At 34.5% G+C, this 27307-nt stretch overlaps 5 protein-coding genes across 9 annotated transcripts; 3 read left to right on the top strand and 2 right to left on the bottom strand.

The window, feature by feature from the left end:
• The first annotated feature begins 1184 nt into the window (after nucleotides 1-1184).
• LOC142524610 (transcription factor TGA9) lies at nucleotides 1185-6621 on the top strand. Of its 3 annotated transcripts, none has more exons than XM_075628647.1 (11): nucleotides 1185-1328; nucleotides 1778-1872; nucleotides 2017-2214; nucleotides 2398-2724; nucleotides 3715-3774; nucleotides 4124-4201; nucleotides 4415-4460; nucleotides 4864-5135; nucleotides 5470-5691; nucleotides 6138-6280; nucleotides 6372-6621. In XM_075628647.1, exons 4-11 carry the CDS (start codon nucleotides 2644-2646, stop codon nucleotides 6448-6450), a joined length of 981 nt encoding a protein of 326 aa, XP_075484762.1. In that variant the 5' UTR covers nucleotides 1185-1328; nucleotides 1778-1872; nucleotides 2017-2214; nucleotides 2398-2643; the 3' UTR covers nucleotides 6451-6621. The 3 variants fall into 3 exon arrangements, with proteins under 3 accessions (XP_075484762.1, XP_075484777.1, XP_075484770.1); XM_075628662.1 differs by having other exon boundaries at nucleotides 2141-2214; XM_075628655.1 differs by lacking the exon at nucleotides 1185-1328 and adding an exon at nucleotides 1619-1668 and having other exon boundaries at nucleotides 2141-2214.
• A 1033-nt stretch (nucleotides 6622-7654) lies between these two features.
• Nucleotides 7655-10240, bottom strand: LOC142524627 (uncharacterized). Its single transcript, XM_075628673.1, is given in 6 exon segments — nucleotides 7655-8391; nucleotides 8827-9088; nucleotides 9165-9376; nucleotides 9694-9747; nucleotides 9749-9959; nucleotides 10064-10240. Coding segments are annotated over 5 exon segments (1062 nt in total). The 5' UTR covers nucleotides 9956-9959; nucleotides 10064-10240; the 3' UTR covers nucleotides 7655-8064.
• A 1411-nt stretch (nucleotides 10241-11651) lies between these two features.
• On the bottom strand, nucleotides 11652-15420 carry LOC142524635 (uncharacterized). 3 transcript variants are annotated; one of them, XM_075628686.1, is made up of 5 exons: nucleotides 15267-15420; nucleotides 14117-14367; nucleotides 13240-13451; nucleotides 12580-12847; nucleotides 11652-12268 (listed from the first exon to the last, which is right to left on the bottom strand). In XM_075628686.1, exons 1-5 carry the CDS (start codon nucleotides 15364-15366, stop codon nucleotides 11978-11980), a joined length of 1122 nt encoding a protein of 373 aa, XP_075484801.1. In that variant the 5' UTR covers nucleotides 15367-15420; the 3' UTR covers nucleotides 11652-11977. The 3 variants fall into 3 exon arrangements, with proteins under 3 accessions (XP_075484801.1, XP_075484806.1, XP_075484812.1); XM_075628691.1 differs by lacking the exon at nucleotides 15267-15420 and adding an exon at nucleotides 15223-15241; XM_075628697.1 differs by lacking the exon at nucleotides 15267-15420 and adding an exon at nucleotides 15037-15214.
• A 2681-nt stretch (nucleotides 15421-18101) lies between these two features.
• Nucleotides 18102-19608, top strand: LOC142537257 (CEN-like protein 2). Its single transcript, XM_075642805.1, has 4 exons — nucleotides 18102-18348; nucleotides 18440-18501; nucleotides 19249-19289; nucleotides 19388-19608. Exons 1-4 carry the CDS (start codon nucleotides 18145-18147, stop codon nucleotides 19606-19608), a joined length of 528 nt encoding a protein of 175 aa, XP_075498920.1. The 5' UTR covers nucleotides 18102-18144.
• A 5045-nt stretch (nucleotides 19609-24653) lies between these two features.
• Nucleotides 24654-26163, top strand: LOC142537258 (CEN-like protein 2). Its single transcript, XM_075642806.1, has 4 exons — nucleotides 24654-24900; nucleotides 24992-25053; nucleotides 25803-25843; nucleotides 25943-26163. Exons 1-4 carry the CDS (start codon nucleotides 24697-24699, stop codon nucleotides 26161-26163), a joined length of 528 nt encoding a protein of 175 aa, XP_075498921.1. The 5' UTR covers nucleotides 24654-24696.
• The last annotated feature ends 1144 nt before the right edge of the window (nucleotides 26164-27307 follow it).

Below are 27307 nucleotides of genomic sequence, written 5' to 3' on the forward strand. Positions count from 1 at the left end.
TAAACCCATTTCAAAATTTTGGATTAATTATATATATATATATATATATATATATATGCACAAGTTGAAGTTTATTTATTGGGATTATTAAAATTAATATCATGGTTTGACACGCTATATATGTACAATATATACTTTTATGACCTCTATATATATGTGATATAACTGTATAATTGTTTGAGGATTGACACTTTATGATAGTATTCTCGCTTATGTTGATTGTGCAATATAATTGCATTTACTGAAGAAGAAAAAAAGCATCGCAACCAACTAAAACTTGTTGAATATTATTTCAACACATTTTCTTGAACGTTTTAGTGGTAGATAAATTGTCCGACCATTTCCCCTAGTGATCGTTTAGGGACGGATGGGACGGGGCGGGAGGAAAACCCTGACATGACATCGAATAAATGTTGACGTGATATTTGAGTTTTCTGACATGACACCGATTAAATGTTGACTTGATACTTGAGTTTGCCGACATGTTCGATGTCAAATTAGTACTCGGATGAAAAATTGAAAAAAATGTACAATTTAGTAGAGTAAAATCGTTAATCAACTAATAAAGTTAAAAATAAAAATATACAAATTACATGAACACATGATATTTTCAACCTTTTCTCCCAAAGGCATAAATTTTTACTTGCCGATAGAACGAAGATGGAACAATTTTTTGTACTTCCATTAATTCAGAAGAGCCCCCCCACAGAAGGGCCGCCAATAAGAAAGCACAGGCGGTTAGATGAGAACTGAGCAGGAGTCAAACGATTCTTTATGTTCAAACAAATGCTTGTTTTTACTCCCTCATTCTCTTGTTTGACTGGGGACCTCTGACAGGTTTACAAGGACGAGATTTCATGTTAGAGTTTCAATTCTAATAATTACTTTCCAACCCAGAATTCAATCACATTTTTTCTTCGTCCACCGACGAAAAAAGACCTAAAGTTTTAGCACAAGAAAGGTGAGAAACAGAGGTAGTTGATATTTGATTTTGTTTGTAACATACCAGCATTGCAGTTATTATATATATATTCAAAAGTCGCCTAATATGGTTAATAGTGCAAGTAATTTTGGGAAATAATGAAAAGTTTAGTAAAAAATAACAATTATTATTTTAGAGAAATACAATATAATATCTGATTATAATTGAATGAAAACTGACATCACAGCCATTTTTTTTATAACGAAAGCGTCTCGAAATACCAGTTGAATTTTTGGTTCAGAAATGGTAAATTATTTAAAGGAACTCTAATCTTTTTCCATCTCCCAGATGAGTTTTTGGCTCAGAGACTCGGAGATAGCATGTTGTTGAAAATTTTATAGCAAAGGTCATCACTTTCCCGTTTCCCACTTGAGTATTCTATCATAAATCGTCAAAAATTATCGAAGATTTCCAAGAAACTCCATCATTTTCCATTTTTCAGTCCAGTTTTTGTCCAAAAATAGCAGGCTGTGGGAAAATTTTCAAGAAAAATTAGCTCTTCTTTTCTCCTTGAAGCATAATTCACCGCTTCGATCCTACGTTCTTATTTCTGAAAGTTTGCATGGGGAATCGACCAACCGTAGAGTACTTGGAGAGCCCGCTGCTTTATCAGAAACTTCCCACCTTAATCACCATCTTCCATATTCACTTCCTCACATGCTTCATCACACCGATACAAGTTTCATGTGAAAATAGTAGACCCAATCAAATATTCACTAATAATAATCTTCATGGTTCAAAGTTCATGATTATCCTTGTTCGATTTCTGACATGGGTTTTCGTTTCATTTGACAGAAGAAATCAAGAAGAATCTGGTTTTGATTTCGGAGAACCTGAGGAAGCCATAGTACTTTCAAGAGTGAAGATCAATAATAATGAAACAGAACAAAGTATGCTTCTCAGTCTCTCTTGCTCTCTCTCTCTTCTGACGTTTATTAAGTGCAACCAACTCCAAAACACAAAGACGGGTGTGTGTGGGGGCGCTTTTGAACAAATCCTTCTTAAAGAGTGGGGGCTTACCATTTTTGACGTAGGAATCATTCTTGGGCTAGTGACTTTAATTGGCGTGGGGTTCTAAACAAGCAACAAAAACTCGACTCCGTAAGAAGTTTCTCCTTGATTCTCAAAGAATTCGCGCACTTTTGTGATTTTCTGCAGCTTTATATTCTTCAGTCAAGCTTGCGGCAGCTCCGGAAATGTTCCCTTCTCGGCCTATGAAATTCCGCCAAACAGTACGTACGTGCTACTTACTTACTTCCCCTTATTTAAATCCCCTCCAGTTTTGACCAATTCGGGGTTCATAAACAAAGCTCTAGAAATTACGAGTCTTTGCGCTTATCTGTTAGCAGTTGGTTTTGGAGCTTTCTCGATATTGAAAAAAAGGATCTAAAATAATGGTTTCTCTTTTATTTTAGTGACGAAAGCCGTTTGACTTATTTTCTTGCGGTGTGCCGTTAATATTGGAAAGTTCAAAGTCAGGAGGAGAAGAGAGTACTGATTCAGGATCAGCACTAGTAAAGCCAGAGTCTGAATCTCCGGTCAGTACAAGGGTATCATCGGGCCAACGCACAAGGGCAACGGCGGCGGAGGCGGGGAATTCTGACCACAAGCACAACCACCTCCAGCCACCGCAACCACCGCTACAGCAATCGTATATACAGATGGAAAGTGGAAGTGGTAGTCCAAGTCCAAGAGCAGGAGTTTCACACTCCAAATCAGCTGCCAAACAAACTACAGAAAAGGTTTTTTCTGTTTTCCTCTTTTTTCCCCTTTCTGACATGCAAATCTCAAAGACGACAGAATCTTCACAGTAGTTGAACTATTTGTATATTTATCTTTTTTGCCTGTACATAACTATTATTATTCCTTTCTATCTGAATAAAATATTGAAATTCGAATTTCTTGTCAATAATTAGCTCCTTTTATCACAAAAAAGCACCTTTTCGCATCCCAAGAACTGCAGTTCAATAATTTTCAATTTAACCCTTTTCAATTCTCGGAAAGAAAAGGGAGAGATGGGTGACAGGAGGTTAGTTTCTCCTTCAATCGAATAAATAGAGTTTAAGATTCATATTGGGAATTTTTATGACTCAAATCGGTCACTCTTTTCTTGAAGAAAACAACTTTTTTTAGCCGTTTTACACCGGTTCTTTATGGGAATTAGAGCGTCCAAATCGAGGAAAAATGCATCATTGTTTACTTAATAGAGATTTGCATAATTAATGGCGCCTTAATTCTGAAATAATTAATGGTGCAGTGAAACGTATACTAAGAACCAATTGGTGCTAGGAACCACAGAAAAATATCAAGAATTTACGATGAATTAGAGTACGAGGTTCCTAAAAATGCAAAAGTATAAATTTGACAGTTGAGATTAGTTTTGTATGGTTAATCAAAGAACAAGACATAGCAAGAAACCAAAATTTAAACTTAACACTCTCTTACATAATATGTTTATATATGGAAGAAAATGTTTCAGACGATGCAGAGAAGGGGGCTGAATCTAATTCAGAGAAAGTAATTGATGCTATGGTGATGAAAAATTCGAACTAATTATATATGCACATGCATACATGCAATAACACCTACGATGTATTATAGCACAAAAACTCCTTTATAACTTGGACAATTTTTCTTTTTACTTTGACTTGGTTTAAATAACTTTACTGTAAGTATTTATTTCCTGACAAAATTTTAATCTTGATTTGATTTGTTTCCTGGGTAATACATAGACACTGAGACGTTTAGCTCAAAATAGGGAGGCAGCAAGGAAAAGCAGGCTTAGGAAAAAGGTACACTGCCATTTGTTTAATCAATCACTTGATTCATTTAATTCTTCTGAAAATTAAAACTACTCAAATACCATTAATATAATTTGTGTTAATCCGAAATTGTCAATTATATTTTTTGTGGACAACTAAAAGCTGAATTTCGGATTCCGTCGAATGAGATGGAGACATGGTGAGAATGAACGTGAGAGTCTCGTATAATCTGACTGTGTTGAACATATCTATGAAGATTATTTGATATAAAATTAAATTTATCGACTAATATTTAAAATATTTTATATTACAATGAAGTATAAGTAAATATTCAGTGATCTTTTTTATATACTTAGCTAAATTTACTTACTTCTTTCAGGCCTATGTTCAACAGCTAGAATCAAGCAGGATGAGGCTCACTCAACTTGAGCAAGACCTTCTGAGGGCAAGGTCTCAGGTAAATAAATACCAACGTACACATTTAATATTACAAGGACAAACCTTCAAATAATAATAATAATAATAATAATAATAATAATAATACAAGGACAATAAATAAATTTGAAAATTGTTCCCAAGAATTAAACGCCCAATACCCGATTATTTTATTTTTTTTTAAAAAAAATTAATGCTCTAAAATATTTTTTTTTTTGAATAATTGCGTCACCAGGGACTTTTCTTAGGTGGTGGGGTTACCACTGGGAATATCAGCTCTGGTAAGTCTTCCATGTCCAAGATAGTTTTAATTAACGAAAATGCCATCCGGTTCTCAAATTCAACAGCGACTTTTTGTGAATAATTTTGTTTTTCCAAAAAAACAAAAACATAAATTATATTGCCTGGTTGACTTTTAAATTATTTTGTTATCACTTCGCTTTCAATTTATCAAAAGTCTTTTTTTTATATAGAGAAAACTTTTTAAAATAGGGTTTGTATATTTTTTTTATCTTCTGACTTAATTTATTTTATTTCATTAATCCTTAATTATGATGTTTAATAATCGACCATAAAGGAAGTCTCATTGTGCTTTGTTAGTTAAATATACATGATTCTTTTTATATTGTGAGAAATTTCATGGTTAAATTTAATAAAATTTTCATTTTAATTGTGTATATATAGCTGGTGCAATATTTGATATGGAATATTCAAGATGGTTAGATGATGATCTAAGCCATATGTCTGAACTTAAAGCTGCAGTTCAATCACATTTATCTGAAGGGGACCTAAGGGTAATAGTTGATGGATACATTGCGCATTACGATGAAATTTTTCGACTGAAAGGAGTGGCAGCCAAATCTGATGTTTTCCACCTCATCACCGGGATGTGGGCTACTCCGGTCGAGAGGTTTTATCATTGGATGGGCGGTTTCCGGCCTTCTGATCTCATCAAGGTTTATTATCTATCAAGTGTGGTATTCCTAATATTTGCTCTTTTATTTGGGCAAACTTTTTTATAATTCCATCATATCAACCTATAATGGTGGAGCTAGAAGTTTCATAAAGGAGATAAACCTAAACCTCGAAAAACTTAGGTTATTTGTGGATCTTTTCACCAACATCAGCCAACAATCTCCATACATTAATAATTTAACTCGAGGCATATACGTATATGATTCAATAGTTTATACTTTGTACTATATAGGGTGCGTTTCATTCGATTTGGCTAGATATGTGGTGCCTTATATTCGAAATATATCTAACGGTCCATGTTTTGTTGATGATTAGATGTTAATACCGCAATTAGACCCTCTAACGGAGCAACAATTAGTAGGGATATGTGGTCTCCAACAGTCCTCACAGCAGGCAGAGGATGCTCTTACTCAAGGGCTTGACCAACTACACCAATCATTACTGCAAACCATTGCCAGTTCTTCTCTAAATGATAGCATGCATCACATGGTTATAGCATTGGGCAAAATCACCAACCTCGAAGGTTTTGTTCGTCAGGTACGTATACGAATGTCGATTTGAAGATATGATCAGATGACTATCATCAAGACTTTGCTCAATAGTATGTATATTTTAAATTAGTGACGAGTAGAAACAGAATCAATTGGTCTTATGTTGTTTAAAAGGGTTTGAACTTCTGTCACCAATAAATGCACCATGGCCCCCTCTCATTTTTCAATTGATAATTAACTATTCTATGCTTTGATGTTTAATATGATACATTAGGACACCCTTTGGTGCAAAATATGAGATATTAGTTGATAATATCTATTTGTTTTATTGAACGTTTGACTCAAGTTCTATAAACAATTATAGCTGTAAATGATTATGTTGTCCATATATATTTATTTATTATCAATATACGGTACACTCTTTGTCGTCCATCCTACAAGTCAAATTGTGTATAAGCTTATGCAACCTTCTTTTTTTTTTTGTTATTACAGGCTGACAATCTAAGACAACAGACTCTTCATCGGCTATGTCGGATATTAACCGTTCGACAAGCAGCGCGATGCTTCTTGGTGATCGGGGAGTACTATGGTCGATTGCGAGCTCTCAGTTCTTTATGGGCATCTCGACCTAGAGAGTAAGATCACCTTTTGTATGATTCAAATTTGTTTTATGATGATATATATTTATAATTTAATTATCTATTATATGATACAATATATTTTCAGGACTTTGGTCACGGATGATAGTTCTTGCCAAATGACCATGGATTTACAATCTTCACATAACCAATTCTCAAATTTCTGAGATCAGTGGCTTAATTCAAAGTTGTTTTCCACATAATAGGGTTTCTAGTCTTTAATTTAGAGGAGAGAGGGTTTCTTGGTTTATTTATCTTTAGGTTTTGTACGTAATACAATATATATAATTATCTTGTAAATGTAAATTAATTTAATGGGCATTAGTTTAGGGTCTTCCACTATAAATATTTTATTACAAATTCGTATCGTCGAAAAAGATAAGTAATTGATTTAATCAAGAATCGTCAAATAATACGAAAAATGATTTTTAAAATTCTTAATTTTAATAATTATGTGTGGTATAATACGTAGCTGTTATATGTTGTCATATTGAACTATTTGATCTCGTTCACATGTTAACATACAAACATATGATAATAATAAAATTAGATACAAATTAATAATTAATTTTGTTTTCCTTAATGTTACAATTTTCAAATTTCTAAAATTCTTATCAGAGAATTTAATTTTTACATAAATAAGCACTGTCTGAATTGGGAGTTAGTTTATTTTTTTTAATAAATAAATAAATAAAGTTTGTTTGGTGCATCATTATTTAATTTGACAAAAGGACAGAGTAAATTATTATTTATTTTTAGATAGAAAAATTTGAAGGAGTGGTTAGGACGCTTTGTCTGTTCGCTTGTTTTTAATTATATTATGGATTTCTTAAAGAGAATTTGTTGTTTTGATGTAGTACTCGAGCTACGTTTGTGTTCAACATGAAGTTCGGCAAAAACTTGTGTGAGACGGTTTCACGGGTCGTTTTTGTGAGACGGATATCTTATTCGGGTTATCCATGAAAAAATATTTTTTTTTATGCTAATATTATTACTTTTTATTGTGAATATCGATAGGGTCGACTCATCACACAGATAAAGATTCGTGAGACCATCTCACAGGAGACCTACTCATGAAGCTCAAGCTTTAGATGTCTTGGAGTCCGGTTCATTTACACTAAAAAATACTTCATATTAAGCAACGGTCCTCTTGGTCCGGTTACATCACATAAAAATTAATAAAAAAATTCTATTCGTCAAAATTTCATGATATATTAAATATAAAATCTCATTATATAGTAGAAAAAACTCACTAGATAGTATGTAATATCGATTTTAGATGTACCTTTGGCTTTATCCTTCACTTTTTTTGATTAGATATCAAGTTCGAAACTGGTAAACCGCCTCCCCAAATCTAAGAAAAAAGAAAAAGAAGACAATTTCCCTTAAATAAATAACATCAACCACCATGGACAACGTACTTAATACATTCAATTCCAAGCTAAAAAAAAGAAAAAAGAAAAACAATTCCATTAATATTCTCCAAGGACATACCAAATTTATAAACAAGGGCACTAATTTCATTATCAAAATCATAGTTTCTTGAAACAAATGCCAAAATGTCACACTCTTATTCACGCTTAATTGCATAAACTACAATTACAAGTTCATGAATTCATGAACTACAACAAGAACGAACCATAAAGGTTACTGAGTGAAACAATTTTACATTTTGGGTGACGGATAAGAAAAGAGTTACAAATTTTAAAAAATTCTATTTACGAGCGACTGCCCTTATTACCTGCCCGAGTGGGTGCATCACCGAGTACCGATGGAAGAACTTAGTCCTCCGCTTGAGGTCTATACAACTGAGGATCTTCTCCAAACACTAGAGACCTTAAAATGGCTTCACAGACTGCACCATCATACACCAGCAAATGGCCTCCATCCGATACTTCATGATACCGAATCCATGGCAACTTTTTGGAGACGTATCTTTGCAACTGGTATGGTACAACCTTGTCCTCACGGCCCTGCCAGATGTGAACCATGCTTTCCTTTTGAGGGTATGGATCGCGTATGTCCATTGGATCAAACTCCCACTTGCTGAAAGCAACGATAAAGTCACGACGTACGGAGTCGAACACGACTCGATTCCTCACCTTGTTCTGCATAATGTAATAAGATATCTCATAGTCGATGAATAGTCCAATTAAGAATAGACTTAAATTCAAAAGATCACAAGGGTGGATCCAGGAATTCAGAAGAAGGGAGAAGATGGGGCATAGCAGAGAGGTGGGGGTGACTAAATATATTTTGAGGGAGAAAATGATAGTATTAGAAAAATTACAAATATATTTGAAGATTTCTTTGTAGGAAGGATGGCGATTTCCCCTGCTCGACCCCATAGATTTTATTTTATTTTTTGAGACAACTAACACAGCGAAAAACAAGAATAATACACCCAAGAACCAGAGAGCAGGAAAGAGTATGAAGTTGCATTTCAAGAGAAAATGACAATAAATTTAACAAGTGATCCATTCTCGGGAACAGCTTTCACACTTAACAAAATTCAGATTCTTTCCCTAGAAAAGGAGAATTACCCTACTAAGCAATTGGTATCCCGGTGTGTGCTTCAACACCTCTAAATCTTTATCGCTGAAAAATTTTGGGTTTCGGTCAAGGACAGTCGCGGATGGAAACAGCTTCTGAGTCAGCCACCAATGCAATAATCCAGGAGAATGGCTCGCAACAAAAACAGCCCATTTCGAAAGGCCCTTACGGTAATCGTCCTTTGTAAGATCATTCGGAAGAGATGGCCATCTATAATTTATGTGAGGAACAACAAGTGCCACACCTGCTAATCTGGTGAAACAGAAAGAAAAAGAATGAAACCCATATTTTCTATTGGAAAATGGAAGCGATTTCTCGAAATTTATACCGGTTCGGTATTCGTTTGAGGCAACTCCAGGCAGCGTAACATCCAAGGGAGACTCCAAGAACATAGAATTTGGATCCCAATTGTAGCTTATCAGCTAATTCCTCAATGTCAGATGCTTCACTCTTCAATGATCTTTTCGGGTTTGGATCACTTTCACCATATCCGGCCCGATCAAATAGCAAAAGGTATATGCCCAACACATCTAAAAGTTCCTGAATAATGAAGCAACATCAGGCACTCGTATTCTTACATAACCAAGTTCCTTAGCAACACATTGTTAGCAAATGTCTTCTGTAACCAACAAAATCAAACTTAAAATTCAATAGTCTGGACAATCAAAACCTCTAAAAGCTAGTAAGATTAGACTTGAGGGTCGGATAAGACTTAGAAATAAACAAGAACTACCAACCTGATGAATCATACAAGGATTGCAAATCTGGTTTAATATTTTAATATCACAAACAAGAAAGAATAACGCAGGCTCAAAACGAAGGAACAATGAATCAAGAAAGGACTGAAAATTCTTTACTTGGGAAGCCATGAAGTTCATGTCTTTGGAGCTCCCAAAACCATGAATTACAACTGATTCTGAAAGTTGACTTGTTCTTGGGCACTCCTCTTTCCCTATAAGCCAAGATTCTCCCATCACTTAACCTAATTCTAGGTGAGTTCACCATCTGCAAATCAAGTCCTGATGAATCGACGGTTACCACAGGAAGATCAGGCCGTGTCGGCCGCTTTGATAACCCCAAACAACCCATCATCAAATTAAACAATTTCCTAAACACCATTTCTCTGCAAACACAAAAAGATCGAAATCTTGAAATAAATCATCTGGGCAACGAAAAAAACCAACAAATGAGATTCGAAACGGGATTTCTGAAGTTAAAGCACCTTACACAGTAATATTAGCACAATTGCTGATTGATTTTCAAGTTCGGGTCTACAGATCTTTGGAAATGTAGTAGAATAAGGCTCACTTGCTCTTCTTCTGCTCAACTGGTGCCCATTTGGAAACACTATTTCAGTCTTGCTTGCTCCTAGCTTGGAGGCTTGGAGCCATTGTAGAAATATTCTGTTCATTAAATTTCTTACATTTTTTTATTTTTTATTTTTAAAATATTTTCTTTAGTTTTCTTTTCGGGAAAAAAATGGTTTTGTGATAATATTTTCTTTAACATAAACGATGATTTTGCCTTCAAACTAATAAAATATTTTAATGTAAAAAAGGAATATTCAGTCAATTTTGTGACAATAATTTCTTTAACAAATTATCACATTGTATGTATATTTTTAACAATATATATAAATATATATATATATATATATATATATATATATATATATATATCTGTGTGTGTGTTGTAATATTTAGTTAATTTTTGCCCAAAGTATTTTTTTTAGAATATTTTAAATGTGATATTTTATTCACACGTGTTGATTAATAAATATCTTGTCGAAATTTCAGAAATAATTCAGTTATCAAGTCTCCCAACACGACATTTGAGAAAATTTAGGTACTGGTCCGAATGTCGAGAAAATACATTATGTTCAGACAAAAAAAAAAAAAAAAAACTTCGTACGAGTGCAAACTCAACTTTTTGATTCAATTATAATCAAAATATACCAAATAATTTATTTGTTAATTAGACTAATAAATGACATATAAAAAAAGAGTTAAAAATTATCATAATATTTAGTTTATCATATTAAATTTGAATTGACTGCAGTAATTTTATTATTATATCAAATCATTGTTACTTGTCACACTGATATACGCCTTACGAAGAAGTTGCTTATCGAATTTAATCTGGTCAGGTCATTCGAATATGATATATATCTTGAAGGTCTCTTCCTTATTCGAATAATGATTTATGGAATATTCCTGCCTCCGGAATATGCAAAGATACCAGACAACTTCTTTTTTTATCCCCTAATCAATATTTTTTTTATTTTAAATAAGGCATTCTGAAAAACAAGTTTTGCTGAACAATTTCTCATTTACCTTTTATTTAGCTAGTGATTTAAATTGTTAGAAATTACTACTGTATTAAATAAACATGAATATATTAATAAAAGAATAAAGAAAATAACACTAAACATGAATGATGAGTTGTATATTTAAGACGAATGGAAAAAAATGTGGCATTTATATTTGATAGGAATATTATTTACAAAAGTTATTTTTTTTAGAACAATGTATCTTGTCAAACATCATCGTGTTTTTCAAGATTGTGTTTGGATTAAAAGAGATTTCAAAAATATTTAAATGTATTTTTATTGTTTAGAAAGTAACGTCATAAGCTTCAAATTCGTCCATTTCATGTTAAAAATATGATTGATTTCATGTCCACCCAATAATGATGTCATGTCAAATCCATTATATTTTATTATAAAACTAATGTGTAAATAAATTATAATGTGTGCATTTAAGATTTGATCTATCGTTTCATTATTAACAATAAAATTATAATGAAAATCCACAGATTTGAAATCATTCCATTCAAGCGCGATCTTGCCGCAGCTTTTTAATCGAACCAGTTCTTCGGAATTTTACTTAAGAAATAATTAAAACGTTTAAAAATATGATCCACCAAACCCGTTGGCGGATTTGAGGTGAATCCACGATCAGTGAAATTTATACTGTACAACAATACCAATGCCACAGATAAAATGGTTCCAACAGGAAAACAGAAACTTATGAATTTTGCTAAAAAAAATAACTGAAGAGTGATGCTGGCCAAGAAACATACCGAGCTCGGTCTGAATCTTTCTGTGGTTGATAAGACGAGATGAACTTCTATGTTCATGTATTATGTCGAAACAAGTGCCTTAATGATGGATTCACAGTGCGTTGAATTATAGATCATCAAATGGCCAGCATCCGGAACTTCGTGGTAATGAATCCATGGAAGTTTTTGGGATAAATATCTATTCAGGGTGAAAGGAATCATCTTATCTTCATATCCTTGCCAAATATGAATAGAGCCCTCTTTATTTGGAAAAGGATTAGTGATATCCGTGGGATCAAAGTCCCATTTCCCAAACGCGACCATCATGTCTCGATGCAAACACTCGTATACACCTTGTTGCCGTACTTTCTCCTGAAACAGTGAACAGTAGGTATCAGAGTAAACATGTTCCAAGGAGGTATTCAGAACAGGAAATCTATGTATTTCTTTTGGAAAATCTTGTCATTGTTAAGAACATCTAGATGTGGAGACGACTGGCCCTCTAGCTATCCTTTTGCTCAATCCAAACACAATTACGAGATTTCTATTCAAAAGACACTATTTATGGATTAATATGGAAAAAATAGAATATGAAAACCAAGCATCATAAAGATACTCCCAAAGCATAATCAAAGATTAAGTAAAGAGAGAACCAAATGCAAATGTGATTGGAAATTTTTTACCTGACCCTCCATTGGATCTTCGGACAATTGTTTTATAACCTCTAGGTCTGAGCGGCTGAAAACGTCCATCTTTCCTTCCATGATACTCATCGAGGGGAACCATTTTTGAGTCATCCACCAGTAAACCAATGATGGAGCATAATGTGCAATTCGAAATGTCCATTGATCTTGTACAAGCATCCTCCCTAAGACTTCTTTTGATAAGGGGGCAGGAAAGCAGCGCCACCAGTAATTTACAAAAGGCACAACAAGTGCGGCTCCCGACAACCTACAAATATGGATTTTAAGTAAACAGTAATAAGTGCGGCTCCCGATAACCTACAAACATGGATTTTAAGTAAACAGTAATAAGCATCGATGATGTACTACGTATCCTAGATCGATTTCTGGCATTTAATTGATAAAGTTTATACGACTGCATAATGAATGCTTTAGCACCTTGTATTAATCGGGTTTGTAAAGTAAAGACGAATATGAAATATTTGATGGCAGAGACTATTGAGTGGACGGTTACTTTCCCGGCCATTACTTGCTTGGGGAAGTGACATCAGAAGAATACCAAAAATTGTATTTATGAAAAATATGAATGTGCAGTGGACCAAGAATTGGAATTGTAAGCAAAGTTAAAGGGATGGAACGCCGTTATTTTTACTTGCATACCTATGTGGGATGAATTTTAGGCAGCTATAAACAGGATACGCTCCAATGGACATGCCAAGCAGGTAAAATTTGGGCCCAAGTTGCAACCCATCAACAAGTTCTTGAATATCAAATGCTTCACTTCGTACTGATCGTCCAGGATTTGGGTCACTTTCTCCATAACCCGCGCGATCAAATGATAGGATATAAATTTGGAGCTCTTTTAGGAGTTCCTGGATATGAGGAAACAACCAAATTTCTTGATGGTGAGCAAAGTAAAACTGGTAACAGCTTGACCTTTCAGAAAATTAAGCAAGAATAATGCTTTTTACAGCCATTTTTAGAGGCGTTAAAATTTAACATATCTCGTCTCTAACATTTTAGATGAGGTAGCATTAAAATTATTACTCGGGAACTACAGATCACAAGGATAGATGATGTCAACTTAAGTGTTACGCCAATGAACTAATTCCTTTTCCAACTCTTTCACCAAACCTAATAGACATGAACCAAATGAATTTCCATTTGAAATGAACATAATAATGTCAATGAGTGAAAATTAGTTGGTACAGTATCTGCAAGGATTTCTAAAATTCGGTAGGTTGGTGGTGAAACAAAGGGAAATGGATTGAGTTCAGGGGATAATGTCAAGGAAAGATCATGCTAAATAACAGAAAATGGATTATTTATACTCTCAACCTCTCCACCAAGGATGGCCTAAAAAGTAAAGAAATTCTGAATAGTCTATCAAGATAATAAAAACAGTCTTTTATACAAATCAACAGATTCTCAGAAAATTTTTCAAAAGTTGTCATGTTAATCAACTCATTAAAAGCATTAAGTCGTCATGTTAATCAACTCATTATAAGTATTGAAACTTGAGCGAGATTTTTCTCACCTCAGATATGGCTAAACGAAAGTCTTTAGAGTCATCAAAGCCATGAGTAACAACAATCTTGTACTTGGCTTCTTTTTTTGAAACACCCCTCTCCTTATACGCCAAATGCCTCCCATCACTAAGTTTGATCCTTGGTGATGTCACCAAAGGACCACCAGGTGAGCCGCATATTTTGGGAGGAGGAGCTCTTAGTGAAAAATAAGCATATCCAATAAAACACCCCACTACTGCAACTATTAGGGCAATCATATCTGGAAAACATACACGAGTAAGGGTAAAACAAGTTATAGTAACAAGATGTTTACGAGAAATCAACAGAATAGAGACTTTAGAGCAGGCAGTTTTACAGATTGAAATCGAAATCAGAAGCTGTTAACAGATAAGGTGGTGCACCAAGCATGCATGTTCCTCGTTAAAGGGGCCGAGTCTTGGCATGTCATTAGGCGCAAATGCAATGGCTTGGCCTGGCTACACCTTGACCCAAGACACATACCCTGTAGTCTTTTAATAACCATGGTTTTTTTAAGAACATATGAAATGGTTTTGCGCAGCTCGTGTGTTTAAACTATGCACTATGCAGCATAAGCCGGCAATTCAAAGCCAAACACAGATTAGAAGAATAGTTTTTTTATCAAATGTTTATCCTCGTCCAATGTCTGAATTTTGCTCTTCCAACAACGAGCACTTTTCAAGAATTTAGCTTGCCGTCAATGTGCAACCTTGTATCGTAAGTGTGATCGATTTTAGAATTCAAGACACGCAGGTAAAAGTACCATGTTGACAAGATCGAGAATAAAAATCAAAGTCAAAGAACAAAAATTTAAGAAAAAATGTTTCACTAAGAACATCTCTCTAACTTCCCCATTAAGGTATTCAACAAAATCAACAGCAAATACACTTCCATGTAAGAAAATATGCACCTACAATCGAGACCAATTTGGCATATCAAGTATTCGCCAAAACTATCAAGTCCTTGGAAGTATTTAAATTTTCTTAAAGAATTAATCCAATCGATCCAATTCGGCTGTAGCAAAAGGTTATGGATCAAACATAACCAAGAAATGATTATAACATTATTCCAAGTCAGAAAATCCAGAGAAACCCACAAAAGCGCAGTTCGGAGAAACGAAAAGGAGTAAAGAAGACCAACTCGAATATGACTTAAATGCTTTTCTTCCCCCTTTATTGGATTTCCTCGTATGAGCCCTAGCTGATGCAGCTGATATTCTCTTGGTCTGATTTCCAGCCATTAATCACTGATATGCTCAACTTTGACTCAAATTTTGACAGACTTCAACTTTGACTCAAATTTTGACACGTTTTATTTAGAAAAAAAGATTTTCATATATTTTTAAAGCAGATTTCAAAATTTTTTGATGAGTTATGTATTTTATTTACTGGTCAATTGATGTGACAAGATAAAATACGACCAAACATGATTTTTATTACGAACGGTCGGTTGAATAGATTTTTTTTTTTTAAGATTAATATCATTGCATTAAGTCGAAAGTAGACAATCGTTTTTTACAATATTCAAGAACCAAACTGAAAACACATCATTTCTCCACCCTAAGCATTGCGAGTCAGATGACGTCTTGCGGCATCAGTCGTTCTCTTCATATTCTTGATAGATTGGAATATTTGATCTTTGAGCATTTCCCTGATTTCAAGTATCAAAACGCCACCTAGACCCAAATTATCTTTAGTTCGATTTACCCCTTTTGGATTGTTTGAGAATCTGAATAAATGCAGACATTTGAAAACCCCATGGAAATGCAAAAATCAAGGCCAAGACGAATAGCTAACAATTCTCATGTTTTTTTACTGAACCTCGATGAATGGTAGCCTTGGCCCCTACCACAACACCAAGATGATCTCTGACCACTCCCTCAGCACTGAACAAATTCCTGGCCCCATCAAAAGCAGCATCAACATCCATCCTAAGTTGTGCAACTCTGGGTGCTTTCCAGATCTGCTCACATTGCCTGATTTTTTTGTTTCATGCCGTTTTCCAAGCATGTAAATAAATATTACATCTTTATAACAAATTGAAAGGCAATATATTGTACAGTAAATGACAATCCCACAGATAAAGTGGTTCCAACTGGAAAAATTTTATACATCTTATATTTTAGAACACACAAAATAGAAACTGAAGAGTGATGCTGAACCAAGAAACATACGGAGCTCGGTTTGAATCTTCTCCAGTTTATAATACAAGATAAAGTCACACATTTATGTATTATGTCGAAACATGTGCCTTAAAGATAGATCATCAAATGACCGGCATCATCAGGGACCTCGAGGTAAAGAGTCTGATATCCTGGAAAGGGTTCGGGTCATTCTTGGACTCGAACGGAAAGAAAAAACTTAAACGAGTTAAATTCCAATTTGCTGCAAAGATTAGAGCATGAATGAAATTTAGACATGGTACTTTCCCCCGACCAGGGAACTTTCGCCCTGGTTGGGAACTCTCGCCTGACCAGGATACTTTCGTCTGACCAGGGTCCTCCAGCCCGGCCAGGGTCCTCTCACCCGACCAGGTACGGGTCACCATGCATCATTAACATGATAATCAGTGTCCATGACAAGACCCGAACAGTATGGGTCGCCATGCCTACTTACAAATGACATGGCATGGGCAGCTGACAGATGACAGGGCATGAGAAGTTGTCAAAAAACTGGACATGTGCATATGTCTAACCAGGAACAGTGTACATGTCCTATAATCGAGGTCATCTTCTCCCTTATAAATAACCAGGTTTGCTCATTTGAGAAACATTGCAATTTACTGCATTCAATAAATTCTCTCCTACTTGATGAACTTTGTACTGACTTGAATGTCGAAATGGCTACGCTGGAAACCCTTCCGGCGCCCCACTGACATTATCTTGTTGAGTGTGTGCAGATTGTCTGAACCGGGGTCATCCCACCAAGGAGCGCAGACCAGGTCAGAACACCCGGGGTCATCCAACCAAGGTGGGCAGACCAGGACAGATCACCCGGGCAGACCAGAACAGACAACTCGGGAGACCAGGCCAGACCACCCTGGAGACCAGGCCAGACCACCCGGGATCATCTCATCAGGTCAGGTCATACTCATCTCATCATGTCAAAATATTTACAGAGAAAGTACTCTTCTCTGCTCGGTAGATTGCCCACCCAAGCTGACCCAATTTACCCGGGCATCATCAGAGTCCATGGAAAATTTTTGAGTTGAAATGAGAGATCTTATCTTCGTATCCTTGCTACCAAATATCGACAATAAAAAGCAAACGTGGATCCAAGTTCAATTTGCACCAAAAGGTCTTAAAGAAACCTTGATCAAACTTGGAGAAGACCCTGGGAAAAGGAAATGTCCCAGTGCCTAGGCAACTAAAAAAACACAGGATTTTGCGATTTAAAATTAAAGCTCTTAAGATTTACTCCACCTAATTCTTTAAATATCACCTCCCACCATTATATGTTACAATTTAATATATTATGCGCTGCTTTATTTTATTTTTTTGTCTCTCCATATGTAGCAACGCATATGTAGTCTTGAAACTATTTTTACTTTGTTGAAAAGTTCAGAAAACCATTAATCGGGACCGGAGTTCTCCATTTTTTTTACTACTAAAGATCACAAAACTTTTTCTGCAAATTCTATTTGTCTTTAATTTCCCTTTCAATTTTTTTTTTAAAAGTAGATAAAGCAAGAATCTAGCTAGCTCCACCAATGTCAAATCATATTTCATTTACGTATAAATTTTCATTTTTACTTTCAAGAATTTACTATCTCAAAGAACACAACCCTTGTTCTCTGGTTACATGCTAGATAATCACTAAGCCCGTCGTATATACATCGAAACTAGTATATTTTAACGCGTTCCACTGGCTTTGAAATGATGTAAAAGTTGCTCAATCAGTATGGTTCTTTCTTGTTGCCACTATAAATACATGGGGCTTGCTATTCCACTCTCAGCTAAGCAAAAATCATCACAAGTATAACTGTATAAGAGATTTATTTCTCTTGAAATACATATTGTATGGAAAAAATGTCATCAGATCCTCTGGTGATCGGCAGAGTGATCGGAGACGTCGTCGACGATTTCTTCCCCAGTGTGAAGATGTCGGTGACGTTCAACTCAAACAAGCATGTGTACAATGGGTATGAGCACTTCCCTTCCACGGTTAGTTCCAAACCTAGGGTACAAGTTCATGGAGGCGATATGAAATCATTCTTCACCCTGGTAAATCTCGGGTTTTTTATTTTTTTTGGTATTTATAGTTTCTGTGAATCTTCTCAAGTACTTGTTAAATTCTTGGCGGTTTATTTCTCAGATCATGACAGATCCTGATGTTCCAGGACCAAGTGATCCATATCTCAGAGAACATTTACACTGGTATGCTTAGCAAATAATATAAACGTTTTTAGAAGAATAATAAATGGATATTTTTGTAAAAATAATGTCCCACGACTTTTTTTATAAAAAAAAATTGTTAGGTTTGGGATGCACGTAAAAAATATAAAATCAGTAATTATTCTTTGTCGATCCGTCTTAAAAATTGAAATGATCATTCTCCGGCCATGAAGTTAACTATGGTTCATCCCGGCTGATAGTAGATCAAATAATCTATTTTTATTTGGATTATCAATGAGCAAATAATATGATTTTGTTAGGGTTACCAGTCTGCAAAAATATATGTAACATCAGATAATTTAATTTTTCTAACTTTTCTGAAATCTTATAATTTTGAATCAAATGGATGTAATGAAACTGAGAATCCACTCAAATCTTTCTATTCAAATCCAACCCAAGTGAATGCTATGATTAATAGTAATTGTTCGATTCGAAATTAAACAAGCCTATTTATCCAAACCAAGGTTGACTAATCCTTTTTCTTCACATGATTATTAATCTCGTCGAACCAAAAAATGATATGAAAGGTGTAATATGCAACTCTAAATCTTAAAATTACAATGGTCAAAGGGATAACTATGGTAATCACTATTTTAACAACACTAATTGTCTCGAGCCAAATGAGTTGAACAGAATATATAAATTTCTTATACCATTGTACTAATTTAAGTTATCATATACCAGATTTTATTACACTGACAGATAAAACTTGATTTGACAAATTCACAGGATTGTCACAGACATCCCAGGAACCACGGATGCCTCGTTTGGTATGCGAAAACCTATTTTAATTTTAAATATCAGTTGGTTATATAAGATCAATAGTCAAGAAAATATGTAATAATGGAAAAAAAAACACACAAAACAGGGAAAGAAGCAGTAAGCTACGAAATGCCGAGACCGAACATAGGAATCCACAGGTTCATATTCCTGTTGTTCAAGCAAAAAAAGAGACAATCCGTGATGAAACAGCACATCTGTCGGGACGGATTCAATACGAGGAAGTTTGCAGAGGAGAATGAGTTGGGCCTTCCTGTTGCCGCTGTTTTCTTCAACTGCCAGCGGGAAACTGCTGCAAGAAAGCGTTAGCGGCTTCCTAGGAATATTACAAATATTGCAACATGGGTTCCAAGAATCAAATAAAAATCTTCATGAGTGGATAATCGATAATTCATATTATGGTGATATATGTTCGGAGAGTTTTATAATATATAATTGGGTAAATATTAAGCGATCCTCATCATATATATAATTTTCATTTAAATATTAAGCGAGAGCTCGTGTTCGGTAGAAAATCTAACATTTCAAACTATACATGGTACATATATATTTCGTAGAATAAAGTTGACATGGAATTAATTGGCACAATAGCAGATAAGCCTTTAGAAAATAGCACTAGCTTAATCGATACAATGAATATTATTAAATTTTAACTTCGTATCAAACAATAATGTTTCAGTTTTCCGACTTTTGAACATCATGTTATGCTAAAACGAGTTCGAAAAATTCAGTAAATATTGGTCTAATATTTTGATCTAATGAGATAAAGATGAAAATACCATTACTCAGTGAATACTTTAAAAAAGAATTAGCTATTTAGCATACACACCGACACATATATGTATAAACTATTTGTCAACTAACATAAAAGTAATTTTTTTATTGGAAAAATTACCGGAAGGATGAAATTTTATATATATAAAAGTGATAGATATATTATGCGAGTGATCGAAATGTGACGTTTGAGATGTTAACAGGGCGATAAAAATATGTTACTTAAGCTCTTGTTCAGCTTAAAGGACTCGAGTTGTGCATGCACTGTTACCATTAGTTATATTTTTTAGTAAAATGCGATATTACTCGAACACACACATATCAAATAACATAAAAATTTACTGAAAAGATGAAAATTGTGTGTGTGTGTCTATATATTAAGCGATCAAAACATAAAATTGTGTGTGTGTTTATATATAGTTGGGTTCAATACATAATTGTCCTTGCGATCAAAACATAAAATTTGGACTCTTACATGGTTTATTATGTTGGAGTTACACCGTCACCATTAATTATTGTTTTTGGTAAAATAACAATACTCGATTTTACAATTGATATCAAAGTCAAAGTCACATTTCGATTATCATGGATTGCAACAAATACAATTATTGCGAGATTATTGGGAATGTAATAATTGTTTCTATTAGGAAAGTGATTGAAATGTGACGTTTAAATTGTTGGTCGGTTTAAAATATTTGATTTGAACGGTTACCATTAGCCATAATTTTTAGTAAAACGACAAACGTTTGATCACATGCATATATGTATCTATATTGTTTTCATAAAAAACTGAAGCTCTATAAGAAAACCAAAAGACAGAAAAAAAAATATTATATTATATATAAAAATTTCATACAGCAAGAGGCTCTTTTTTTAGGTTAAAAAATGGTGGTCAACTAAAAATTGTCTACGAATGGTATAAGGCAGCTAACTACTTTGAAATCACTATTTTTTTTAGAAAAAAATGTAAGCAATCAAGTACACACACATATCTATGCTAAATTCTATGTATAGTATGACATCTTTAACTACTTTAAGCCATGACTGCCTTTTTATCGAATATTATACGTACATAATCCCAGTGATACATATATTCATCCTTTATTGTCAACTTTTCTTACAGTGTCGTCGAATGTGACAGCAGATGCATAGAGTATTTTGGGTAATTTTAACTGTCTGATTTTGTACTTGTCTGAAAGATCACTTGTAAAACCAAAGGATAAAAGTACAAAGAAAATGTTCCTATTAGCCTAAGGTTTCTTCTTAAATTGCATGCATTTTCAATCATGGCAGCGGATTCGAAGGCTTTTTAGCGTTAAATTTGCTGTGAGGAGACAATTGATTCGCCAAGTGTGGTTGTTTATCTAAAGGATTTGAATAAGACTGATATGTATACATTTATTTTTGTTGAAAGATCCGTTGTTTTGTGAAATTATCGTAACTCAAATCTTTAAACTATATACTAACTTAAATGTCATGTTTCAACATTTCTTTCAACGATACAATTAATAAGATGTTATTGTAGTCATATAATGCTCGCATTTGAACACCAATTGGGATTCTAGAGCCAACTCGTACGAGTTCAAGAGGTGACGACTATAACACATACATGTATCTTTTCATACTCCTTGACCGTAAGTTCTTAGAATTCTTGTATCCATCTATTGGCCGATCATGAGATTACCAAAGGGATTGAACACGATGAATTTGGCTTGCAGCAATTTTGTAATTATCATTATTATGTTTAAAGAAATGGTTAACTATTTATAAAAGCCGTATTACTGAGGCCGCCCTACATTTTGAGCCTCTTCCGCAGACAGAGACTAGTCTTTTTGTTATTTTTTTCAAACTATAGCTTCTAATGTTTTGTACATGAATGAGGAGAAAGAGATGGTGAAACAAATTTGAAAGTTTCAACATATATAGATTCGAATAAATAACTGACCACCGCTTATCTTGCAAGAATGTCATTGGGGAGCTGAGGGGTCAATATAAGTACTTTAAGGAACAAAATTTATACTTTTTGAAAGAAAATACGCAAGTTTTAAACCAACAAATAAGGCGAAATTAACTCTCTATAATTTGTTTTTATCTTTGCGATGAATCAAATAGCTACTATTACATTTAAAAAAATTTATTGGGAGTCGAACATGTACCTCACATATTTGGATATGCGGTGAGGGCAATACCCCACCACTACGCCAAAACGCTAAACGACAACGGATAAAAGTGTTTTAAAACTGTTGTAACTGAGGGTGTTGTTGAAAGTGCGTTCAACGTTATTTGCGACGGTTTATCAAAAACCGTAGCTAATTAGCGACGTATTTTACCGTCGCTAAATTTAGCGACGGACATCATAAACAACCGTCGCTAATTAGCGACAGCTTAATATATCGTCGCTAAATATTGCAACAGTTTAAAAGAACCATTGTTATTTGTCCAAAAAACACGCTAACCGTTGTCGATTGTCCAAAAAAACAACGCTCAAAGACGAAAGTATTCCTGGCCCCATCAAAAGCAGCATCAACATCCATCCTAAGTTGTGCAACTCTGGGTGCTTTCCAGATCTGCTCACATTGCCTGATTTTTTTGTTTCATGCCGTTTTCCAAGCATGTAAATAAATATTACATCTTTATAACAAATTGAAAGGCAATATATTGTACAGTAAATGACAATCCCACAGATAAAGTGGTTCCAACTGGAAAAATTTTATACATCTTATATTTTAGAACACACAAAATAGAAACTGAAGAGTGATGCTGAACCAAGAAACATACGGAGCTCGGTTTGAATCTTCTCCAGTTTATAATACAAGATAAAGTCACACATTTATGTATTATGTCGAAACATGTGCCTTAAAGATAGATCATCAAATGACCGGCATCATCAGGGACCTCGAGGTAAAGAGTCTGATATCCTGGAAAGGGTTCGGGTCATTCTTGGACTCGAACGGAAAGAAAAAACTTAAACGAGTTAAATTCCAATTTGCTGCAAAGATTAGAGCATGAATGAAATTTAGACATGGTACTTTCCCCCGACCAGGGAACTTTCGCCCTGGTTGGGAACTCTCGCCTGACCAGGATACTTTCGTCTGACCAGGGTCCTCCAGCCCGGCCAGGGTCCTCTCACCCGACCAGGTACGGGTCACCATGCATCATTAACATGATAATCAGTGTCCATGACAAGACCCGAACAGTATGGGTCGCCATGCCTACTTACAAATGACATGGCATGGGCAGCTGACAGATGACAGGGCATGAGAAGTTGTCAAAAAACTGGACATGTGCATATGTCTAACCAGGAACAGTGTACATGTCCTATAATCGAGGTCATCTTCTCCCTTATAAATAACCAGGTTTGCTCATTTGAGAAACATTGCAATTTACTGCATTCAATAAATTCTCTCCTACTTGATGAACTTTGTACTGATTTGAATGTCGAAATGGCTACGCTGGAAACCCTTCCGGCGCCCCACTGACATTATCTTGTTGAGTGTGTGCAGATTGTCTGAACCGGGGTCATCCCACCAAGGAGCGCAGACCAGGTCAGAACACCCGGGGTCATCCAACCAAGGTGGGCAGACCAGGACAGATCACCCGGACAGACCAGAACAGACAACTCGGGAGACCAGGCCAGACCACCCTGGAGACCAGGCCAGACCACCCGGGATCATCTCATCAGGTCAGGTCATACTCATCTCATCATGTCAAAATATTTACAGAGAAAGTACTCTTCTCTGCTCGGTAGATTGCCCACCCAAGCTGACCCAATTTACCCGGGCATCATCAGAGTCCATGGAAAATTTTTGAGTTGAAATGAGAGATCTTATCTTCGTATCCTTGCTACCAAATATCGACAATAAAAAGCAAACGTGGATCCAAGTTCAATTTGCACCAAAAGGTCTTAAAGAAACCTTGATCAAACTTGGAGAAGACCCTGGGAAAAGGAAATGTCCCAGTGCCTAGGCAACTAAAAAAACACAGGATTTTGCGATTTAAAATTAAAGCTCTTAAGATTTACTCCACCTAATTCTTTAAATATCACCTCCCACCATTATATGTTACAATTTAATATATTATGCGCTGCTTTATTTTATTTTTTTGTCTCTCCATATGTAGCAACGCATATGTAGTCTTGAAACTATTTTTACTTTGTTGAAAAGTTCAGAAAACCATTAATCGGGACCGGAGTTCTCCATTTTTTTTACTACTAAAGATCACAAAACTTTTTCTGCAAATTCTATTTGTCTTTAATTTCCCTTTCAATTTTTTTTTTAAAAGTAGATAAAGCAAGAATCTAGCTAGCTCCACCAATGTCAAATCATATTTCATTTACGTATAAATTTTCATTTTTACTTTCAAGAATTTACTATCTCAAAGAACACAACCCTTGTTCTCTGGTTACATGCTAGATAATCACTAAGCCCGTCGTATATACATCGAAACTAGTATATTTTAACGCGTTCCACTGGCTTTGAAATGATGTAAAAGTTGCTCAATCAGTATGGTTCTTTCTTGTTGCCACTATAAATACATGGGGCTTGCTATTCCACTCTCAGCTAAGCAAAAATCATCACAAGTATAACTGTATAAGAGATTTATTTCTCTTGAAATACATATTGTATGGAAAAAATGTCATCAGATCCTCTGGTGATCGGCAGAGTGATCGGAGACGTCGTCGACGATTTCTTCCCCAGTGTGAAGATGTCGGTGACGTTCAACTCAAACAAGCATGTGTACAATGGGTATGAGCACTTCCCTTCCACGGTTAGTTCCAAACCTAGGGTACAAGTTCATGGAGGCGATATGAAATCATTCTTCACCCTGGTAAATCTCGGGTTTTTTATTTTTTTTGGTATTTATAGTTTCTGTGAATCTTCTCAAGTACTTGTTAAATTCTTGGCGGTTTATTTCTCAGATCATGACAGATCCTGATGTTCCAGGACCAAGTGATCCATATCTCAGAGAACATTTACACTGGTATGCTTAGCAAATAATATAAACGTTTTTAGAAGAATAATAAATGGATATTTTTGTAAAAATAATGTCCCACGACTTTTTTTATAAAAAAAAATTGTTAGGTTTGGGATGCACGTAAAAAATATAAAATCAGTAATTATTCTTTGTCGATCCGTCTTAAAAATTGAAATGATCATTCTCCGGCCATGAAGTTAACTATGGTTCATCCCGGCTGATATAGTAGATCAAATAATCTATTTTTATTTGGATTATCAATGAGCAAATAATATGATTTTGTTAGGGTTACCAGTCTGCAAAAATATATGTAACATCAGATAATTTAATTTTTCTAACTTTTCTGAAATCTTATAATTTTGAATCAAATGGATGTAATGAAACTGAGAATCCACTCAAATCTTTCTATTCAAATCCAACCCAAGTGAATGCTATGATTAATAGTAATTGTTCGATTCGAAATTAAACAAGCCTATTTATCCAAACCAAGGTTGACTAATCCTTTTTCTTCACATGATTATTAATCTCGTCGAACCAAAAAATGATATGAAAGGTGTAATATGCAACTCTAAATCTTAAAATTACAATGGTCAAAGGGATAACTATGGTAATCACTATTTTAACAACACTAATTGTCTCGAGCCAAATGAGTTGAACAGAATATATAAATTTCTTATACCATTGTACTAATTTAAGTTATCATATACCAGATTTTATTACACTGACAGATAAAACTTGATTTGACAAATTCACAGGATTGTCACAGACATCCCAGGAACCACGGATGCCTCGTTTGGTATGCGAAAACCTATTTTAATTTTAAATATCAGTTGGTTATATAAGATCAATAGTCAAGAAAATATGTAATAATGGAAAAAAAAAACACACAAAACAGGGAAAGAAGCAGTAAGCTACGAAATGCCGAGACCGAACATAGGAATCCACAGGTTCATATTCCTGTTGTTCAAGCAAAAAAAGAGACAATCCGTGATGAAACAGCACATCTGTCGGGACGGATTCAATACGAGGAAGTTTGCAGAGGAGAATGAGTTGGGCCTTCCTGTTGCCGCTGTTTTCTTCAACTGCCAGCGGGAAACTGCTGCAAGAAAGCGTTAGCGGCTTCCTAGGAATATTACAAATATTGCAACATGGGTTCCAAGAATCAAATAAAAATCTTCATGAGTGGATAATCGATAATTCATATTATGGTGATATATGTTCGGAGAGTTTTATAATATATAATTGGGTAAATATTAAGCGATCCTCATCATATATATAATTTTCATTTAAATATTAAGCGAGAGCTCGTGTTCGGTAGAAAATCTAACATTTCAAACTATACATGGTACATATATATTTCGTAGAATAAAGTTGACATGGAATTAATTGGCACAATAGCAGATAAGCCTTTAGAAAATAGCACTAGCTTAATCGATACAATGAATATTATTAAATTTTAACTTCGTATCAAACAATAATGTTTCAGTTTTCCGACTTTTGAACATCATGTTATGCTAAAACGAGTTCGAAAAATTCAGTAAATATTGGTCTAATATTTTGATCTAATGAGATAAAGATGAAAATACCATTACTCAGTGAATACTTTAAAAAAGAATTAGCTATTTAGCATACACACCGACACATATATGTATAAACTATTTGTCAACTAACATAAAAGTAATTTTTTTATTGGAAAAATTACCGGAAGGATGAAATTTTATATATATAAAAGTGATAGATATATTATGCGAGTGATCGAAATGTGACGTTTGAGATGTTAACAGGGCGATAAAAATATGTTACTTAAGCTCTTGTTCAGCTTAAAGGACTCGAGTTGTGCATGCACTGTTACCATTAGTTATATTTTTTAGTAAAATGCGATATTACTCGAACACACACATATCAAATAACATAAAAATTTACTGAAAAGATGAAAATTGTGTGTGTGTGTCTATATATTAAGCGATCAAAACATAAAATTGTGTGTGTGTTTATATATAGTTGGGTTCAATACATAATTGTCCTTGCGATCAAAACATAAAATTTGGACTCTTACATGGTTTATTATGTTGGAGTTACACCGTCACCATTAATTATTGTTTTTGGTAAAATAACAATACTCGATTTTACAATTGATATCAAAGTCAAAGTCACATTTCGATTATCATGGATTGCAACAAATACAATTATTGCGAGATTATTGGGAATGTAATAATTGTTTCTATTAGGAAAGTGATTGAAATGTGACGTTTAAATTGTT

This window comes from Primulina tabacum, chromosome 2 (assembly GCF_025594145.1).
Source record: "Primulina tabacum isolate GXHZ01 chromosome 2, ASM2559414v2, whole genome shotgun sequence".
In the NCBI taxonomy this organism is placed as follows: Eukaryota; Viridiplantae; Streptophyta; class Magnoliopsida; order Lamiales; family Gesneriaceae; genus Primulina; species Primulina tabacum.

Coding starts and splice junctions, on each gene's coding strand:
- LOC142537258 (XM_075642806.1), top strand. CDS start 24,697: ATGGAAAAAATGTCATCAGATCCTCTGGTGATCGGCAGAGTGATCGGA. Junction 24,901..24,991: donor TGAAATCATTCTTCACCCTG/GTAAATCTCGGG, acceptor TTTATTTCTCAG/ATCATGACAGATCCTGATGT. Junction 25,054..25,802: donor CTCAGAGAACATTTACACTG/GTATGCTTAGCA, acceptor ACAAATTCACAG/GATTGTCACAGACATCCCAG.
- LOC142524610 (XM_075628647.1), top strand. CDS start 2,644: ATGGAAAGTGGAAGTGGTAGTCCAAGTCCAAGAGCAGGAGTTTCACAC. Junction 4,202..4,414: donor TTCTGAGGGCAAGGTCTCAG/GTAAATAAATAC, acceptor TTGCGTCACCAG/GGACTTTTCTTAGGTGGTGG. Junction 4,461..4,863: donor CACTGGGAATATCAGCTCTG/GTAAGTCTTCCA, acceptor GTGTATATATAG/CTGGTGCAATATTTGATATG.
- LOC142537257 (XM_075642805.1), top strand. CDS start 18,145: ATGGAAAAAATGTCATCAGATCCTCTGGTGATCGGCAGAGTGATCGGA. Junction 18,349..18,439: donor TGAAATCATTCTTCACCCTG/GTAAATCTCGGG, acceptor TTTATTTCTCAG/ATCATGACAGATCCTGATGT. Junction 19,290..19,387: donor AACCACGGATGCCTCGTTTG/GTATGCGAAAAC, acceptor CACACAAAACAG/GGAAAGAAGCAGTAAGCTAC.
- LOC142524635 (XM_075628686.1), bottom strand. CDS start 15,366: ATGGCTGGAAATCAGACCAAGAGAATATCAGCTGCATCAGCTAGGGCT. Junction 14,368..15,266: donor AGCATTTAAGTCATATTCGA/GTTGGTCTTCTT, acceptor TATGTTTTCCAG/ATATGATTGCCCTAATAGTT. Junction 13,452..14,116: donor TTCGTTTAGCCATATCTGAG/GTGAGAAAAATC, acceptor CCTCATATCCAG/GAACTCCTAAAAGAGCTCCA.